Below are 21,295 nucleotides of genomic sequence, written 5' to 3'. Positions count from 1 at the left end.
ATGTAACACTTAATGCTACTTCCACAATACAGCATCAAAAACAAACATTTACAAGTGTCACGAGTAAGGAGGAAGTAGAGGCTAGCGTCGTCCGTCAGGGTCTGCAGGGTCACATCTGTAAGATGAAAGGAGCGGCCGCGGTCGGCTGCCTCCATGCAGGGATGGAAAGGTCAGGAAGTGTGGCCCCAGCACAAACACCGGGCTCATTGTTCAAGTTCAAGGTAACGCTGAGTGGAGGTTCCATTCACTTAGTGAAGGGTGTGCAGTACATCTTTTAATGCCGCATAAAACCTCAACGTTGTGCTCTTATATTGGCCCAGGTGCGTTCGCCCGCCCCCAAGTATACGAGCGAACAAAGTCGCAGCCAATGTCAGAGGTCCGTTAACCCCTCTGCCCCCCCTCAACCACCTCCTCCTCTGTTATGTCTGCTTGGTCGTCAGCTCCTCATTAGCTCCTCACAGGGGATTTCCTGTTCACCCCCCTTTCTTCCTCGTTCCTGTTCAACGTTGAAAACAATATTGGCACTTTTTTTCAAAACCAAGTATTGCAGATTAAACTCTTTGTGATAGTTAAGCTGAATTTACAAACAGTTCCTGCATGGACACATTCTCAAGGGTTTGTAGAGCATAGCCAAATCCGTTGGGAATTCTGGGACTAATTGATTACTTTGCACTCCCAAAGAGGACTGGAGCACACATACACACCAAGGCACATAATTCAGAGTTTGACTCACCCCCTTAACAGAAAATCAATAAAAATACAGGAATGATTAATCAGTCCCTCTATATGCACCCCCCCAACGCCCTCTCTCTACTCACCACTTCGCCACTCTCTCCTCTCAGCCCCAATCGCCCTCTCTCAGCTCAGTATTGATCTGAATGCATTTGCTTCCCATTTATCCCACCCACACCCCCTATCACGGACACATTGCCGCTGCATCGAGCGGTCACAAAGAACCTCTTACCAAAGTAGTGTACCCCACGCACGGCAACACAGACTTGCAGGAGTGTGTGCGCGTGTAGAGGCGAATGCACGTCACCGGATCATCCCAATACTTCTATAGGCGCCCATTTGTATGCTTCACTCAGTGGGATTTGACTTCATTATTCTGGAGTGCAGATTTGAAGGGACCTTTTCATGATGCAGGTGCATTATGTGTGTGTGTGTGTGTGTGTGTGTGTGTGTGTGTGTGTGTCTGATTCGGTATCTCTCTCACACACACACACACACCAGTCCAAACACAAGGCAGCATTCTTAAAAGGCTTAACTGACAGCTCATTTGAGCCCCCCTTGCTTTCCCCCCTACCATTCTGGTTGTTGGCACACAGGTTGCCATGACACCAGACTGTTTTGTCTGCCCTTTGACCTCTTTAAGGGGTGCTGTGGTCAATCAGGCATTACATGTGAGGAGCAAATAGAAGGGAGGAGAGAGGGAGGGGGGAAGCATTTCCTCTGTAAAATTGAGGTCCAAAAGGTTCCTCCATACATCCGCTTTGGAGCCGGCAGAAGGTGGGGAGCCTCTGAGAAGCCAGCGGCGGAACAAAGACACATGTGCACAGACATGGCTCACGATGGCTAAATGAACTGGGCTGCGGCTCCCAGCGGGCAGGGAGTTGTTCTGCTCATTGTGTAGTCGGACTGCTAAAGCTGTTGGCTGCTTCTTTTGAAGTTCTATTTGTCGGACCGGAGCAGGAGGCTCGGCGCTTGTCCCTCCATTTAGATGCTTTGCAGATATCATAAATACAATACCACACAATGTTTATGCCGCAGAAAATTGTGCGCGTCAGCTTCTGTCAAGCAGTAATTGTATGGCATTAAAGTCAACATGATTTACCGTCAGTACCCAGCCGTGTTATTAGAGAATCTATTTACATAAATGCCAACATTCAAGATGCAAATGAGCGATCTTTACCATGATGTCATTTTGTATCTTTACTGAAGCTTCGTAAAATGCCTTCTGACAGATTATCCCAAAACATGTCTATATGACAAATTGATAACTGTTTTGTTCAAGTTGGCTAGGATTTGATAATTTCATCAAATAATATGCCCATGGCCTCAAGAGATAGAACCCTGAACTTGTGAACTTTGTGAATTATGTGACTGCGTAGATTAGCTTCTGTCCACGCAGTAATGCGCTTTAAAGATTAATATGCTGCAATGCTCCAAAGATGATAATGGATCTTCCACTGCACTTATAGACTATTTTATTTGAGCAGCTCATGAATGCCCACAGTCTTGTTCAGTGACACTTGCTGCTTCAGATCTCGACCCCGTGACCTCCTGGTTAAACAATCATTTAAGTCCCAAGGCTTCCCAATAAACTCACCATGTGTCTGTGTGCGTTTCAGCTGGATCGTTTCCCTCTGGCTGAGGTGCACCTGCTGCATGTGAACCAGGAAGGCATCAGAAGGTGACGCCATTTTGATGTTATACATGTGACTTCTCAGTATTTCCTCATCCTATCCACTTCCAGCTCTCCCACCACGCTGTTTTGAACACTACACTGACTTTTGAATGGAATTATTTCACATAATAAATAGCCTCATGCCTATATGTTAGTCCATGCACACTCATACTAAAAGGCCTACCCAACACACGCAGCTTGTCTTTAACACCAGCCACCACCGAGAGAAATGTTTTCATCACTTTCTGTTGTTAGTGGGCATGTTAACACAGAAGCTACTTAGCTAATTTCCACAAAACATTTTAGAGGGGTTGGCCAAAGAAGAATACATTGCGTTATGGTGAGGAACAGGCAAGCTGCAAAGCCAGGACTTTAGGTCTGTAGGTTTTCGTTTTTCTTAGGCCCACCGCACACTGCGCGATGTGGTCTTTTCAACCAGACCATCGCAAAAAAATGACAGTCTGCAACTCACCCCCGCACATTGAGCGATTGGATATATGGATTCCCTGAACAGTAATGCAGTGTAGGGTTTTGATGCCGCACATACACTATATTGGACAATGCAGTGTAGGGTTTTGATGCCGCACATACACTATATTGGACTTTATCACATTTATTAAACCTTAAAAAGTTAAGGGAAAAGTGGGTCGCGACAGAGAGAGGATGTTAGCAAGAATAAAAGCGAGAGTGTGGATATTTTAAAAGAGGTTCGTTCGCTTGCGCCAATTCATTTGAATATACCCGGCGCAGTACGTACCCCTCGCGTACATTTTGGCCACAAGCTTTGCTATTTCATTTACAGGTGCATTGTAAATTATCAACATACGGAAGTGTTGTTGTAAAAAAATATATATACTTTATATACTGTATCTGTATGGCTGGGCGCGGTGCGGTGACCGTTCAGTGTCTCGTTTGCTTCATACCCGGAAATTTATTTTTAGCGCGTGTGTGAACGTACAGTGGGTACGGAAAGTATTCAGACCCCCTTAAAATTGTCACTCTTTCTTATTTGCAGCCATTTGCTAAAATCAAGTAAGTTATTTTTTTTATGTACCCACAGCACCCGATAGTGACAGAAAAAAAGGAATTGTTTGAAATTTTTTCAAATGTATTAAAAAAGAAAAACTGAAATATCACACAGCCATAAGTATTCAGACCCTTTGCTGTGACACATATATTTAACTCGGGTGCTTTACATTTCTTCTGATCATCCTTGAGATGGTTCTACACCTTTATTGGAGTCCAGCTATGTTTGATGACATTGATTGGACTTGATTAGGAAAGCCACACACCTGTCTATATACAACCTTACAGCTCACAGTGCATTTCAGAGCAAATAAGAATCACGAGGTCAAAGGAACTGCCTGAAGAGCTCAGAGACAGAATTGTGGCAAGGCACAGATCTAGCCAACGTAAGGTTCATAAGAGCACAGTGGCCTCCATAATCCTGAAATTGAAGACGTTTGGGACGACCAGAACCCTTCCGAGCGCTGGCCGTCAGGCCAAACTGAGCAATCGGGGGGGAAGAGCCTTGGTGAGAGAGGTAAAGAAGAACCCAAAGATCACTGTGGCAGAGCTACAGAGATGCATTCGGGAGATGGGAGAAATTTCTAGAAAGTCATCCATCACTGCAGCCCTCCACCAGTCGGGGCTTTATGGCAGAGTGGCCCGACGGAAGCCTCTCCTCAGTGCAAGAGACATGAAAGCCTGCTAAAAAAATACCTGAAGGACTCTGAGATGGTGAGAAATAAGATTCTCTGGTCTGATGAGACCAAGATAGAACTTTTTGGCCTTAATTCTAAGCGGTATGTGTGGAGAAAACCAGGTACTGCTCATCAGCTGTCCAATACAGTCCCAACAGTAAAGCATGGTGGCGGCAGAATCATGCTGTTGGTGTGTTTTTCAGCTGCAGGGACAGGGCGACTGGTTGCAATCGAAGGAAAGATGAATGCAGCCAAGTACAGGGGTATCCTGAACGAAAACCTTCTCCAGAGTGCTCAGGGCCTCAGACTGGGCCGAAGGTTCACCTTCCAACAAGACAATGACCCTAAGCACACAGCTAAAATAACGGAGTGGCTTCAGAAAAACTCTGGGACTGTTCTTGACTGGCCCAGCCAGAGCTCTGATTTAAACCCAATTGAGCATCTCTGGAGAGACCCGAAAATGGCTGTCCACCAACGTTCACCATCCAACCTGACAGAACTGGAGAGGATCTGCAAGGAGGAATTGCCCCTAAATAATCCAGGTGTGAAAACTTGTTGCATCATTACCAAAAAGACTAATGGCTGTATTAGCTCAAAAGGGTGCTTCTACTAAATATTGAGCAAAGTGTCTGAATATGTGTGAGGATTGGGTATAAAAGGAGCTTTCCTGAATTGCTCAGTCATTCACAAGCAAAGCTGGGGCGAGGTTCACCTCTTTGTGAATAAGTGCGTGAGAAAATAGTCCAACAGTTTAAGGACAATGTTCCTCAACGTAAAATTGCAAGGAATTTAGGGATTTCATCATCTACGGTACATAAGATCATCAAATGGTTCAGAGAATCTGGAGAAATCCCTGCATGTAAGCGGCATGGCCGGAAACCAACATTGAATGCCCGTGACCTTCGATCCCCGAGCCGGCTTCTCTGGGCCCGAGCTCACATAAGATGGACTGATGCAAAGTGGAAAAGTGTTCTGTGGTCCGACGAGTCCACATTTCAAATTGTTTTTTTTTCCAAAGAGGAAAAACCACCACCAGGTGGGCGGACTGTTATGGACACAAAGTTCAAAAGCCAGCATCTGTGATGGTATGGGGCTGTGTTTGTCCCAATGGCATGGGTAACTTACACATCTGTGAAGGCACCATTAATGCTGAAATGTACATACAGGTTTTGGAGAAACCTATGCCGCCATTCAAGCAACGTCTTTTTCATGGACGCCCCTGCTTATTTCAGCAAGACAATGCCAAACCACATTCTCCACGTGTTACAACAGCGTGGCTTCGTAGTAAAAGAGTGCGGGTACTAGACTGGCCTGCCTGGAGTCCAGACCTGTCTCCCATTGAAAATGTGTGGCGCATTATGAAGCGTAAAATACCACAACGGAGACCCCGGACTGTTGAACAGCTGAAGCTGTACATCAAGCAAGAATGGGAAAGAATTCCACCTACAAAGCTTCAACAATTAGTGTCCTCAGTTCCCAAACATTTATTGAATGTTGTTAAAAGAAAAGGTGATGTAACACAGTGGTAAACATGACCCGGTCTCAGCTTTTTTGGAACGTGTTGGAGCCGTAAAATTCTAAGTTAATGATGATTTGTTAAAAACAATAACGTTTATCAGTTTGAACATGAAATATCTTGTATTTGTAGTGTATTCAATTAAATATAGATGTGTATAGATTTGCAAACCATTATATTCCGTTTTTATTTGTTTAACACAATGTCCCAACTTCATTGGAATTGAGGTTGTAAAAGCCTAACAAGTAACTCCAAGTAAAATGCACTACGGTTTTAATTTCATACCCTGTTTAAACTCAAGATGGAGGTGGGCGGAGCTACATTTTATTGGTACAGCGCTCATCAAGATAATGTGTCAAAATGTTTGCAGAGGAGGATTATAAGATGCTTAATGTTAAAAAAGTGTTTTATAAATTCATCATTCATTCCAATCATGTTTTAGTATAGTTCCGCTCCTCAGGATATCACACAATGTAATTTTAAAGTCTTCTGCTTCACTTCAACAGAGACACGAGTGCTTGTTTGCTTTAGTACTGCAGAGTAAGGCTCCGTAAATAAGAATGTTTGTGTTCTGTATGTGCTTGGGGGAGCGATGGTATGACCCGTAAAGGTTGAAGTTTCAGTTATGTGTGAGCTTATTTGTCTGTGCGTGTCAAGTTACTTGATGAGACTGAAACCAAACAAAACGAGAAGTGAAGAACGCCCACACAGCTCTGCTTGAATGTTTAAAGTTTTCAACAGATTTTCTCTCAATCAATCATGCAACGAGGCTAATTTAGAAAAAAAAATAAAAGGGCTATTTCTGGAGGTCAAGTATAGAAAATTGGCAAAAGTTGTGGATATGTTTTTGTCATAATCACGCACTTTCTGGCCAAGAAACACTGGTCACACCTGCAACTCTGCATGCATAGGTTCACATCTGTGCCATGGCAACAGTTTGGCTAGTTGCCAGGCCGTTTGGGTTGCCAGGCAAAAGGTTCCTATGGCAACACTCCTTTTGCCATCTTGGTATAAGAGCCTGGTAGAAAAACAAAATCAGCATTGCAAGATATTGTTACACTTCTGCTGCATTGTGAGGGAGTGGAAGTGAAGCCACTGATGTTTGATAGTGAATAGCCAGCCGCGCTGCTTTGGAACTTTCTGAAACCGTACCGAACATTCAGCTCAGCTTCCAGAATCTCTATGTTCCATCATTTAATCACCGCCACAAACTCAAAGCTTCAAAGCAATGCGCATCATGTACCATGTCGTTCTTCTATGTCTTTGAAGCACTGTAGCCATCATCCCGCGTATAGAGAGACAGGCCAACTTCTGTCACAGCCAGAGCGTGATTAAGAGAAACCTAAGCCTCATTAATGAATCGCCCCGAAGACAAGTTCCATAGCGATGCCTTTTGCCAGACAGGGCTGCTGCTTTAAAGGGTGGAGGGAGCAGGAAGCGCGGGAGAAGGATAGCTGACACTGACACAATTACACTGCATCTCTTCATGATTTGACTGCGAACGTACGTCACACTGGGAAATAAGGTAGAGGCGGTGGGGGCTGTATAAAGACTTGACGCGGCTGGGGAAATGCTGACGGAAGGTGGCTAAAAGGGTAAGAGGTGGGCGATAGGGACTCGTGAGTGTTGAGTGGTGGGGGTTGCAGAAGGGTCAGAGTAACAATAGAATCAGGATGACAATCAGAAACAATAGAATGGAAGTTTTACCAAAGTGTATATGATTGATTTTCTCATGTCATAAAGTCATAGCCGCAAAGTTCACCAGCAGGTCTAATGTGGCAAATCTGTATTCTAACACTTATTTGCTGTAACATTTTTTTCTCATGCAAATAGTGCGGCACTCCCACATACGCTGTCTTTTGCCAGCAGCATTACATTGAAAACGCGTCGCCGTGAGACGGGATTCGCAGAACCAAAGATGGATGACGCTGCAGCAGTCATCAGTCTCGTTTCTGCTTGATTGCCTCAGACTGACAGGTCTTCACAGCCATTAATTGCTGTCTGTCAAAAAGCTGTCGCCCCTTCACGTCTGCTGTCAGCTCTGGTATGTTTGTCACCTCTGCGCTGCTTCAATGAAAAAAAATAAACACTGCCTAATTTGTTGGAACAAACATTACCAGTGTTTGGCGAAATGGTAGCGCTTGCTAACTTAGTTTAGTTTAAAAGCAGCGAGATTAGGTGCTCGTAGTACAAATTCACACACTCATACAGGGTTCACACAAGGCAAAAGCATTTACCTCTGTTATTTAACACCATTTTATGGCATCATTCTGGTTTATCTGAGAGAAACAAAAACATTCAAGCGCCAGCTCCTCCCCAGTAGGTGAACCACTGGACAAGAGTTCGTCGGAATTCGAGGGATGAATATTCATATTACGTCAGGTCAAGGACATGGACATATACATTTAAAATCCTAATTTACTTTACAAACTAACGGTAATGTTACCAAAACACATAGTTTATTAATTTTTCATCAGATATCATATCTGGCACAAAATCTGGCACAGCTTCAGGCAAGTTTTGTTAGTGATTTGAGATCAGAAAAATAAACAAATTTATTGAAGACTATAATACAGGTTAAAACACCATGTCATAGTACTCCTTTCTGTCGCATAAGTAAGCCCCCTATATGTTGGAGCAGTATAGGCTGTCTTGATAGGATGTGCAATAGTTGCTGATTTCTCAGGCAATGATGTTGCATATGATGTCAGGCGTGATGACTGCGCAACCTCCAAATTTTGAGGCTTTTTTTTTTTTTTATATAAAGGTTTGATTTAATTTTCGAGACAGCAGTACCTTGAAATTTGAAGACCCTCAAGGTTGCACTATCTTTTCTATTCACAATGACACTATTGTGAGCGCTCCAAATTCACTCAATGAGAGATTCTGCTTGTCAAACCATCAAAGCCTGAAAGTCCTTGGTGTCATGCCTGCTTTTCGCTGTGCAGTCTTGTGACATTGAAGTAACAATGAGGCACAGTCACCAGTAGAGGGCGTCACATGCTTAGAAATGCATGACAGTCCGATGAATGAACGTGCAGTGAAACCTTCAGGAATGGCTCACCTGGATGAGAGTTGTAAATGTGTGGTTTATTCATTTTTGTTGAACTTCACAGTCAATGTATTTCTGCCATTCAGTTTTTCCCGCTAGTCACGTTTTCCTGCAGCAAATGAAAGAACCATATCTGCTGCTTTTGTTTCTGGACAGCTGACATAGTTATCTGAGAGCATAGGTGCATGCATTCAAAATAGACAAAAAGGGCTACAGAAGCTGCATGAATGTAAATGAAATGTTTAACCTGCTTGCTGCTGGGCTAAAAGGAGACATAAGAAGATTACGTAGCGTTTTCTACACCCTGAGATGGTGTCTGGGGGGTGCAGCTCGACCGTCTGTGCTCTGCAGCGTGAGGTAGTTGGTTGTATTGTTTCGCATAATAAACAGCACGGAGATAACTGTACAACCTTCTAGCTTTCCCTGCGGAGTCACTTCTTGCCACGTCTAATGTACCCCCGGCCGAGAGGTAAGTATGTTGTTACTCTGCGAGCGCCATCGCCTTGTGGCTAACGACGTGACTCATCTTTTTCTAATGCCGCGTCTGTTATCCCCTACAGGCCTAATGGTACCTCTGCACAGCCATCAGGAAGTTGCTTTTATTATTATTTGTGGGCCTAGCAATGTGTCATGTGGAACACCTTCTGTGTGGTTGTTTGATTCGTAGCAGATTAGTGGAGGTCAAATTGCAGAGCGAGCACTGAGTCTAAACATGTCACGGACACCAGACGTTGTACACGGCCTCGCCATGGATATTGTTGGTCCTTGTGCATGGCAGTAAATTGTGTTGGGTTTTTTCCCCCACTATATTAGAGGAGGTGGCGTGGCCTTGCCAATAACTTTGTGCTTGCATGCTGCCATGGTTGTTGACGCGCCGCACAAGCCTTTGCACCGTCCCCAGCAACCCTGCAGACATTCCTGCTCACTAATTTATTCCAGTTTTCAACCCAATAACCTTCCCTCCTCCTTTTCCCTCTGTTTGTCAGCTTGCAGTACGCACCAACTGTAGGGCATTATAGCCGTCTCCCCTCCCATCTCCTAGAGAAGGGGCATTTATAAGAATAGTGCTGATTCGGCAGCACCGGTCGTCTTTATCATCCCCGAGCCCGCCGCCCTCCTGCCCGTGGAGACAGATGAACACCTGACAGTAGTGAGGCTTGTGGGCCAAGGATAATGAGCATGGCGGAGAGACAGAAGCAACTCTAAACGTCTGGCTCATTTTCCATCCGTCCCACATTTACCATTATTTATGTTTTATTCATGTACAGTTTGCAGCAGAGAGTCCAGTGCAAAGACATCCCTCCAATTTTAACCTCTGCTTCTCTTGAAGCATCTGCAAATGACATTGTTGCTTCGTTTTCGGCAATGGCGCCTACGTACTTGGGGTTGGCGGGGGGGATAAAACGAGTGCGTCTCGACCCCGAGACAGACTAGGCAGACTCCTTCCCAGACTGATGATGTCATCCCTGTGGAGCACTCCCAGTGCTTTGTCTCTCTCAGTTGCACTGCAGAGTACAGCCGCAGGCGCGCGCGCACACTCGCCAATACACACCATGACACACACACACACCTGGCTGTCACATTCTCTGCGTGAACGGGAGTTGCGCTCCGACCTCTGAGAACTGCCTTTGCACAGTATTTCAGGACAAAATGGCTCCCATGATAGCCGCAGTCCTGCAAAGCCAGTGTTATGTGCTGGGTACAAGTCCTGTGTACTTGGTTGTACATGTGAATGTGCGGTCTAATGATACGTGTGCTGCTGCATTATCACATATTGCACAGTACTTCAGTTTCTGTGCAAAGTGATGCCAGTCAATCCTTAAGCATATTTCTATGCAGATTGAGGTGAGCAGACATAAATCCAGACAGTAGCATCCTGGGGAGAATATAAGAAGACTAAAGCTGAACGTAGATGAACTTGCGCATGATAGATGTAGGTCTAAAGAGAAGGAGCTTCGTCGTGAATATTTATAGCCGTTATGAACATGTAGATTGTTTTTCTAACCTATATTTCGGCAGGAAAAAAAAGGTTGGCATCACGCATGCATATGGATGAGATCCTCATCTCAAAGCATTTTTAATAGAGTTGAAGATGAGTTTGTCTTAATTGAATCCCGTTGGATAGCGGCTCTCTCAAGCTGTTTTTCTTTTTTTGGGGGGGGGGGGGGTTAGCTTTCCTCTAAAGGTGGCCTTTGTTGTTAAACAAAATGTCCGGCACAGACCTAGATGGAGGGCAGAAACTGCAAATGTATCGGATCAATTCAGCAATAAAAGTGACGCACTGCTCATGTTCTTGTCTGAACACTCTCGAAGGCATTAATGACGCTTACACCAAGTGTAGCGTCTACTCGCCCAACTGAACAGTCCTCCAATCACAGGGTCCAAATTACATTTACTGTCATTTTCCAGTTCGCCTCAAGGTGGTGCGATTCTTTTACCCTTCATGGTCAACAACTTGCCTGTATTAGTGTCATACTCAAACTAACCCTGGACATGAATGGGCGGCTTCTCGAGAAATGGTTCCAATTAAGAGAAAATTGTGTGAATTGGTATGTTAATAATATGCAAAACTATTATGAAGGCATGAAAATTTGGAGTTTTCAGACTTTTCCACAAACTTTTAGTACAGTGGAAACTCTAGACACTCTTTTGGAATGCTGGTCGTCAACCTTGGATTTCAAAACAATGTTTCCCATAAAACTATTAAGATTTTTTATTTTGTATTATTATTATAACATTTGTAACAGTCATACAATCGAAGGTATGTTAACCACTGGAGAAGCACTCTATGACTTATATTACTGTAATACAAAGATTAGCCGCCTCACAAATGCACTTCTCACTTAGTATCGTAAATCTGAAAATGGTTGTAAAAACCACAATTTATATTAAAAACAAGCACTCAGCCTTTGTTAGGAAGTAAACTCCCATGTGATATTCTTCCCTCCTCCCAGTTTAATTCTCTCTTAGGACTCTGGTTTAGTGAAGTCCGCCGTTAATTTTTGCGATATGCTGACGTAATTTTTGCGATATGCTGACGTTTTATGTATTGTCACGGACACATTTTTGTGTGTGTGTGTTAGAAAAATTGTACTTGAGGGAGAGTACTATTACGTTTGAATAATATGCCTCAAGTGAAAGTAAAAAAAGTAGTAGTAAAAAGCCGCTTAATAATTATATGCTTAAGGGCATTTAAACAAAGTTAACTGTTGGAGTATTATTTAAAATTTTGATGCCAATATTTTCCCTTCTGCAGCAAATGAATATTGGCTCCAAAAATCAGTTATTGGTCTCTTCGACTACTACTACTAATAATTGTATTGGTCTTGAAAGAATCATATATATATATATATATATACATGTAAAATATACCTACAATTTACTTGATTTTTCTGGTGTAAATATAGCTTGGTACTACCCACCTCCATCCTTTGATACTCACTGAACTGGCGTCTTGTGTGACATCATGCGTGAAGTTTTTTTTTTTTTTTACTTGCACTGTATTTGATTCATACTGAAGTTTTCCTTTGAATCGAACTGTCCCACTGCCTGGAAACATGTTTGATGTAGTTTAGCATGTCTGTCAACATTAGCACCGTGGAGCCGCTAATCAATGAAACGATAGCGTTAATGATTGGCGTCCACGTAGAAGGATGCAGCAAATATTGGCCCCGAAGCTTCACGAACACACATTTTCTCTCGATTTTCATCCTATTAGAGGCTTGTGACCCTCCCCCTCCATCCCCACTTTCTATCTAGCGGCTTTGCCACCAACCCCAGCCCCCTCCCCGTCGCGCTCACACACGTGCACGCGCCCCCCTCTTGCGTACTCTCACGGAAAACACACATCCGTGCACTCGTTGCACTCTTATTCCCGCCCTCTCTTTCTGTCTCACGCACAAACACACACACACACAAGTGGCTGATAGACCGGTGTGTGCAGACGCGAGGCTGCAAGAACGTGAGGAAAAAGAGGGACAGAGAGAGACAACAGAGTGAAAAAAGAGGGGAGACGACTTTGTGATGCAAAGAGACGCGTGGCGACTGAATGCAACACGGAGGGTAAATGATTTTGTGTGTGTGTGTGTGTTGCCTCCCAAGTGTTGAATATCCCGTGCAATGGATACTTTGTTGGTGTTTCAGGAAGCATGATCTCTCGTTGTCATTTGCTCTTTTGCAGCGTCGTGGCAGCAGCCCCGCAGAGACAAAAGGTTGCAGTGGTGCACGGATGTTCCTTCGTCAGGTAGGCAGACGCACAACAGCACAACACAGTCAAGGCGATCAATACACCTGCCACTGGGCTCGCCATCTGGCGTGCAGCATCAGGAGAGAGGAGGCGGCTCCGACCGAACACACTCGCCAACCTCCAAGGAAAAGTGCGATTGAAAGGTAATCTTTTTTGGGGGAGGGGGGTTTTGTCACTCATTTGTTTACTGTTTGTGTGTTAATTCAGAAATGTGTTAAATCTCTTTTGAAAATGATTCGTCTGTCAAATGTGGATTGGAAACACCGCGCGACTGCAACGCGTCTCATTTTGAGATCCGCTTTCCACTCTTGACAGGTGAACGGATCAGAATGAGCAGCTGTCAAAAGAACTGAAAAGCCCACACGGCCAATATTGTAAAATTTTACACTTTTGTGTCTCGTTGAGCTGTTAGCGAACATGAATGAAATCTCTGATGCGGTTGTCTTTCCTCTCAGGTGTGACACGGCTGCCTGGATTGTCACTTCCAACCTGAGCGAAAACGCCAAAGCATCACAGGTTGGTAACCTTCAGGCCCGCAAAGACCACTTGTGCATACGTATGAACACAAGCACGCTTTCTCCCTCAGGAGTTTCATGCCATGATGTCATGCTTATCCCAATTAAATGCGTTTATGTGCCCGAGTCGCCCCCCCGTATTTCCCCCCCCCCCCACTTTGAAGGGGAGCCGCCAGTCTGTAATATTAATTGGACTGGGTCAGACTCAGGAGCATGTTTGAGACGACTTAAACAGTAGATGCTTCATTGTAAGTGCCGTTTTAATTTTCCTGTGGAGCGATTGATGCACTAAGTATTTTTTTATAAGGTAATATTGTGATATAGTGTTTTGTTTTTAGCACCTTACTGATGGTCTGTTAAGACGCCGCAATTTGTCATTAAATCAAAATGTCGCTCCTGATTTGATTGCGTCTCCTCCGCAACATGCCGCTAATGTTTATGTGCCCGCTGTGATTTGCATTCGTTTCCCATTGAATGGTCCCACGCCAAGCAAAATGGATGACACGTGGCGATTGTTCACATTGTGTCTCAAGTGAGGCGATGGCTCGCGAGTCTGGGCTGCAGCAGACCAGGAGACGGGTCGGTGCGGCAGAATCCAAAATGTGAGATGAGGTCACGTCTTTGTCTTGGCGCCGTGACCGCCGTGCGTCGTCTCCTCTTCGGGGATCGCTTTTTCTTTCCTGTCGTCGCCATCGAACCCGCGGTGGTGTCTTTTTTAATTTCCCAGTATGCCCCTCTGTCCCTGAGACCCTTAACCTGTGAGGTCAAAGCAGGTCACAGGTGAGGTCCTCGGGAACAGGGCTGCATTCAGTTTCAACGTTCCTATCAACTCTGCATTGTTGTTTTCGATCTAATGTGTCTTCTAAAATGTAATATGAAGCATGCATTTGTCAGATTGAGCTCAAATCTTCATGCATGGAAATATCGTATTCGAAAATCCTGCAATTGAAAACTGCAAAGTACAACCTCTGTAATAAGAATGTACTGAAAGAACCGCTCAGGGTGAGCCCAAATTTTCCGATTCAGTTTTTATAAAGTCCTCCAGAGACAATACTACGTTTGATGAAAAAAAAGTATGCTGCAACATTATATTATATTACGCCTTTGCGGGTAAAATTTCTGAGGTTTTATTTTTAGAATTGCATGTGGCGGTCTCAAATGCTCGATTAAAAAGGCTCAATTAGTTTCCGAATGCCCCGCAGGTGCAAATGTTGCGTCTCATCACAAATGTTTCCTATTAACGTCTCCTCCATGTCTCCAACCCGCACTTTTGGATCGCGTAACCGTCAAGTTTTGATCACATGTCGGACAAGGACACCACAAGGGTCCCTCCTGCGGCAGAAACCCTCTCAGGGGGCCGACCCTGTTGGCTGGCTTTGTGACATACACCCTAAGCGGGGCCAAGGAAGACAGCCAAGAGTCGCGACCCCGCCACTTTTGCCACCATCAAGCACTCGTACCCGTTTGTACTTTTTTGGTGCTCTGCTGTGAATAAAATATGACACGTTATCATGTAAGGATGCAGACTCTGATTCATGTTCTCTTCAAGTTGTTTGTCTGTTTTTCGTCTGATCGTTTAGCTCATGCTCACCTGGGTAAAGGGGGGAAAAAATGGCAAAATTCCTCAAATAGTGTCATCGCGTCAAGGAAATAATAAAGGTAACTCAGTTCATAAATGCTATTGTTCTCGAACAGTCTGCTGAGCCTGTTTTGAGTCCAGCTGCTTACCAAAACAGTAGCACCATCAGAAGTACAATCCCAAGATGTGAGAATTTGAGTCTTTAGCTTTCCAGTAGACTCGTGATCACTCTACGATGTTGCGAGCATCAACGTTTATCTTCCTGGGAGCTGCAATGCTGAACAAATTGGTTGGCCCACCTCTCAACGTAAGGTTTATGCCTCCGCTGCCATAAATTAAACGCACTGCTAATTACCCAAATCATTTTCTTGATTTTTCTGTAATGCTTGTTGCGCCCGTATGTAGAAGTTTTAGTTATTTACAGTACTTTCATTCCTGAAGTGAATTATTGTTTTAATTTGTGAAGACTTACCTGAAAAGCCCAGTGAGGCAAGTGGCTTTTTTTCTCCGCCAAATTACATATGTTTTAGTTTTAAATGTTTTTTCCCCCCTTTCTAAATAGTGCATTTTTTACGACATGGGCTACTGAATATCTTCAGCTCTGTATGTCCAGTCTGTCTCGGTTCTTGATGTTTTGCAGCATTTCTCCATTGTAACCTCTTTTTCTAAAACTCTAGTTTTGTATTTTGTATATTTTAATGCAGTGGTAACTTTAAAAAAAAATTTTTTTTAAAAAATTAATTGTTTGTTCAAATACATCCCTCTCACCATATGCAGTTGAGTAAACAAACGCACCTCCCGAGCAAAGTTGTGCAAAAATATGCTTACTTTACTTTAAAAAACATGTGAATGAGCACATTTTAAGTGTTGTAGTGTATAAGGAGATTCAATCAAAGTGTACTTGGCAGCACACACATCAGAAACAGATCGAACACTCTTTCTCTGTCACACACACACACACACACACACGGGATTTGCCCCATGCGCTTGCAAACTTTGGCAGTCCTGCGGCAGACTTTTGTCTAATATTGATTGGCTTGTCTGCGCCAAGACTGATGAAGGCATTAGTAGCCCGTTCACCCTGCCACTGGAAATATATTAAGTTGGTGTATTAGGCACCCTGTCTGGTTGCCATGGAGACGCAGCCAGAGTGAGGAGGGAGGGCGGTAGACAAGCGGGGGATACAGGATGTGATGAGGCAGTCTACTTGATTTGTAGTCCCGCCCGCTCGCTCGCTCTTGTCACTTGTGGCCCCGCTCACCTCTTCATCTTCCCTCTCTGTTGTCCCTTTCGCAGCCTTTACGCCTTCATGGCCTCATTTTGCCTCGTTTGCTCACCAGCACCAAGAACGTGCTTTGCTTCCTTTGTGCCTCCCGTACGACCGGTTAGACTTCAGGGCTTCATTTATTTCTCTTGAGCGTTCTTACCGACATGCCTTCCTACCCCCCCCCCAATATATACATCAGCATTAAACCCCCCTCACTCCTTTGTACAACACCCCACACCCATCTTTGCCGCGCTGCATCTCTCTGCAGTAAAACTGGTGCATTGAGGCAGACCGGCGGAGACAAAAGGCGTGAGGGTGGTGTCGGGAATGCACCCTTCTTAATTACACGTGGAGCTAAGCTGGTCACTTCATTCTTAACTGATTTTTAAAAAGCCCCGCACTTGAGAAGGAAAAAATCTAAATGGGTGCCCTTACTGGTGGGTGGTGCACTCGAGATGACCGACGCAGCACACCACACACGACGATGTCTGTACCGAGACGGACCTGTGAGAGGCAGCACGGTGCCACAGAACGTCTAGACATAATGCCTGGATCAGATAACGAGATTTCAGCCCCGTGATTGGCCCAATTTGCTATCGTGAACGATTTTTCCAGATCAGGCACAACATATTTTGACGGGAAAAACGACAACGACTTATATAATGTGACATAAACCACAATCAACGATTTGGCCTTGAAGAAGCACTACAATGCCAAAATGAAAAGTCTAGTTTATTTTTTTTGGGGGGGGGGCATATCTTCAATGTAGTGTGAGAACCTTGATGTCAGTTGTGACGATAATCATGACCGCGTTATGCAGCTAGCTAGCTCCATAATGTGCCCTGCTCGCTAGCGGTATTAAAAATACATGAAGATTACCTCAGCCTCTCCTTGAAGAATTGGCAGCCCCAACCGTCCTCTTTGCACACTCGGGATGACACCACACACATTTTTTATTTCTGGCAGTAGTCTGACACTGGAGCCACTGTGAGAAACCCAATTTGTCTTGTAGACTGATCATTAGAAGAGAAAATTATATTCAAAGAAGGAAAAAAATAGGTTAATAATCTGGAAATTACCATGCATTTCTATTTCAGCGTATAACTTTGTAGACAAGTTAGACACTCAACACACCCAGATGCAACATCTTCGGCAACAGCGCACTTGAATCATTTCCTAATTGGCTGTCGTTCCGTTTCCCATCACAGTCACAGAGTCCGTGGTTCGCCACGACTTGGCGTTGACAACGCACAAGGATTTTGGTACGTAAATGTTGATCAAGTTGAACGATTTTCAGCCTCTTTAACAACAACCCACACCACAGCATAATCGGTCAGGATAATCTTTTTAACACCTCCAACAATAAGCCTTTTACTGACTTTGATTGTAAGAGAGGGAAAGCAATCAAATTAGGCCCAATGATCTGTATGTGTGTACTCCTCTTTAGAAACACCTGCGCACTCTAATTCCGACATTGCCACACCAGTGTGTTGCAGTCATTTGCCGTGGAAAATTATCCAATTACACCTCATTTGTCCAAAAATTCTAATGTATTTACTACAAATACGACACAATATATGCCAGCGACTTAGTGACAGGGAGAACAAATTACTAGGTGGCAGAAGTCATATTCAACTTATTCCAGCACACTTATTCTGTGGCTGGTGCTGCCATGAGAGTTTTCTAATATGAAATAAGTGCCTTGGCTCAAAAACAGACTGCTCCAATGAGAGCCAGTGGCTCTGTAAGGAAGATATTTGTTTAACCAAATGTCAAATACTGTACTGAGAGGTCTTTGTAATATTTTGGTGAGCAGCTTTAGCTCACAGTATGATGCACTGAAGTGCGTGAACGAAATAAATGGGGGTGGGCAAAGTATGGCCCACTTGAGTATTTAGATGAGCGACGATCCTGTAATATTTGTTGCATTATTTTAAAGCCATTTTCCCTTAAATTGGTTAGAAGCTTATTAGTTTTATTTATTTTATATTCATGTATCTTACAACATGTTTATTTATTGTAAGTAATAAGGAACATTTTGCATGTACAGCAAAAGTGCATTTTCTGAAATAATGGGTTGACCTGGCCCATCTTTTGTGTTTTTGAAAATCAAATGTGGGGCTTCAGTATAAAAGTTACCAACCCCTGAATTAAAGAAAATAAATAGTTTAAAAAGGTAACATCAAAAATTAGGCAGAGGACCACCTTTACAAAATGCTCAATATATTTCATATTCTTTAAAGTATTTATGGAGTGAAATTAAGTCAATCAAGTGGAGAAAGGTTAGTGCGGGAGCCAACAATTTTTTTAATCAAAAATAAAATTCCCAAAGAAACTCAATGACTACCAACTGGACGTTCTTTTCCTCATTACTTTCAAAGTAACACAACATCTTTCAAGTGATAATGACACGTTAACACACACATCACCGATTGAGTCAAACGTGATGTCGTCGTGACGTCACAGTGAAGCCTCAGGGGTGAAGAGTAGAGTTTTGTTGAATTTTACATACACAAAAATACTTTGTTAAAATGCGCACGTTGGCTTTATGCTTTTTTGTCTTCTGTGTGTTGTGCGGCGTTTTCAGGACGTCCGTGTGCTGCTTTCGCTGCTTCGTGGATGTCATGCAAAGTGTTCGTCTTTGTTCAGGCTACATATCGACGGAGAAAAATGTGCAGAGCATGGATGACTGCTTCAAAATCCTTGACCGTCTGTTCAACTTCAACCCCAAAGTGATCGAGGCCGGCAGAGTTGGTATGGATCCCTGTTGGAAACTTTATTGGGTACACCTTTTCTTCTGCATCGAAATTATCTTTATTCATCGAGACATTATAAAGAGAAATTTAGTTGTGAATATTTTTTTACGTCTTTGCATATTGAGCGAGGCCGCTGTCGGTCACAGCTCTCACCCAGGCCCTCACGCAGACTCATCGACGGTCACGCCCCACTCAGGACAGTATTTACTGTTACTGTATCGTACAGTATTTTGTATACTTATGAAACTTGCTAATTATTTTTTGGGGGCATGTGTGTAAACGTGTTTTTAGTTGGAAGTGTCTATCGCTGCTTTTCACCTTTGACGAGTGATAAACGGGTTCATTTTAAACCATAACGAAATAATTTGCAAGAAATGATGTCGCATAATTTCCAAAAATACATATTTGTACCTTCATATGCGGACCGGTGCGCCAATCAAAAGTTGCGAGGTGATTGTGATGTATCGCATGAATTGAACATCCCAGTGCTTTGATGATTAACTTGGTTAAATTGCTTTCTATGAACAACTTATGAAACATTCAAAAGCCAAATTTCTATGGCATTTAGGTTTATGCATGGTAGTTATGTTTAATCGGCGATAGGTTGCAAAGCCCTACTTGAAATCATAGCTCCAAATTTGCCTGCCCCCAAGATGCTGCGAAGTAACCGGATGACATAATTTCTAAACAAATTTCAGTGTGCATGTTTCATATGTTTTATCAGGGCTAGGCTACAAGGACCAGCTGACGGACACCATGCAGGAAGCGATTCTTCCCGTGATGAACGAGCTTGGGGGAAAAACCAATCCCGGTAGGTAGACTCCTCTAACAGAGAAACAGTATTGCTCCTAAATGCCATTTTAACATCAAACAAAATTTTTGTGAAACATTGCACCTGAATGGAATTTTATCATTGAACTGAATTATTTGAATTATACACTTTAACATTGCTCCTAAATGACTTTTTAACATTACTCCAACTTGACGTTTTATCGCCGAACTGAATTACTTGTTAACATTGCTCCTAAAAGACATTTGAGGATGAATCCTAATTGACGTTCTGCCATCGGACTGAATGACCTTTTAATATTGCTCCTAAATTAGTTTTGAGCCTTATTTCTAAATTACATTTGAACATTCCTAAATGCCATTTTAATATTGCTACTCAGTGACATTTGATCATCAGACTGAATTACTTTTTTTAACATCGCTCCCACGGGACTTTTTAACATGGCTCTTAAATTGCTTTTTAACTTACTTTTTGACACTGCGCCTAAATTACATTTTAACATTGCTCCTAATTGGCATTTTGTCGGCGAAATGAATTACTTTTGAATATTGCTCCTTAAATGAATATTTTAGCCTAATTCCTAAATGTCATTTGAACATTACGCCTAAATGACATTTTAGGCATCGGAATTGTTGTTGGCTCAGAAATGGAGACGTTCACCTTTGAAAGTGGCGCCCCGCAGCGTGAAATGTTGAGTGAAAAATGTGTTTCTTCCTCTTCTTGGTCCTGTCCTATCAGACACGGTGTACGAGAGCAAGCTGCAGACAGCAGCAGACAATTTCATCGCTGCAGCCTCCAAACTGCCTCGAGGTGAGACGTGTTCTCCTCCCCTTCCCCTCATCTTTTCATCCGTAGTGAAGCCCGCATTGAGTCATTATAGCTCCCTCTGATCTCTGCGCTCCTCACTGTAATAGGCTAGTTATGTTATCACAGCTTTTCACACACTGTGGTGAAAATACAAGAAGCCGTCACGTCCAGCAAAGTCGTGAGCGGCGGCATCAGATGGTTCTAATGGCAGTGAACTCTCTTTTGTTTCAGCCACTAGATGCATCCCCCCGTGCGGTTTGTGACTTTCATCCTTTTTAGATGCTTGACTTTGCACGAGGCCTCTGGATAACGTTTACAATGGAATATTACAATGTGTCCACTAGGTTTTCAGACTCAAGATGGCCATTACGACTGTGAAAAATGCATATATGATTCCTGTAATTTTCCTCTTGACTGCCCAGGTGAGAATCTCCCAAAATGTTTCAACCGTGTTCAAAAAATACAAATAAAAATGTCGCAATCCCCACTTGACACATCCTTACACAAGTCTGATTTCACCCTCAAGAAGCATCCTTGTTCCTGGAAACGCTCCGCTTTTGATCCTTGAAATGTTCTCAGCACCAAGTCGGGATTTGGAGAAAGCGACTTGAGGCGAGGTTTTATTTCCGCACATTATATCATTTGCACATAGCCTCC

At 43.4% G+C, this 21,295-nt stretch overlaps 1 protein-coding gene across 11 annotated transcripts in view; it reads left to right on the top strand.

Annotated features, from left to right (window-relative positions):
* spaca6 (sperm acrosome associated 6) overlaps positions 1-21,295 on the top strand; it is a 49,910-nt gene that overhangs the window by 19,830 nt on the left and 8,785 nt on the right. For 4 of the 11 annotated variants that reach the window (XR_009768458.1, XM_061675049.1, XM_061675048.1 and 1 more), the window contains exons 1-5: positions 18,817-19,039; positions 19,766-19,852; positions 20,570-20,641; positions 20,870-20,893; positions 20,983-21,060. Coding sequence is in view for 10 of the 11 variants with exons in the window: in XM_061675049.1 (XP_061531033.1) it covers positions 18,817-19,039; positions 19,766-19,852; positions 20,570-20,641; positions 20,870-20,893; positions 20,983-21,060 (484 nt within the window). In the remaining variant the exon portion in view is untranslated. Of the gene's footprint in view, positions 1-2,351; positions 2,414-7,558; positions 7,671-12,621; positions 12,741-12,858; positions 13,068-13,239; positions 13,299-13,379; positions 13,441-17,493; positions 17,548-18,816; positions 19,040-19,765; positions 19,853-20,569; positions 20,642-20,869; positions 20,894-20,982; positions 21,061-21,295 lie in introns of those variants that run through there. The other 7 variants (XM_061675058.1, XM_061675051.1, XM_061675052.1 and 4 more) reach the window with 5 other exon arrangements.

This window comes from Phycodurus eques, chromosome 4 (assembly GCF_024500275.1).
Source record: "Phycodurus eques isolate BA_2022a chromosome 4, UOR_Pequ_1.1, whole genome shotgun sequence".
In the NCBI taxonomy this organism is placed as follows: Eukaryota; Metazoa; Chordata; class Actinopteri; order Syngnathiformes; family Syngnathidae; genus Phycodurus; species Phycodurus eques.
This window is presented reverse-complemented; position numbering and strand designations above follow the sequence as displayed.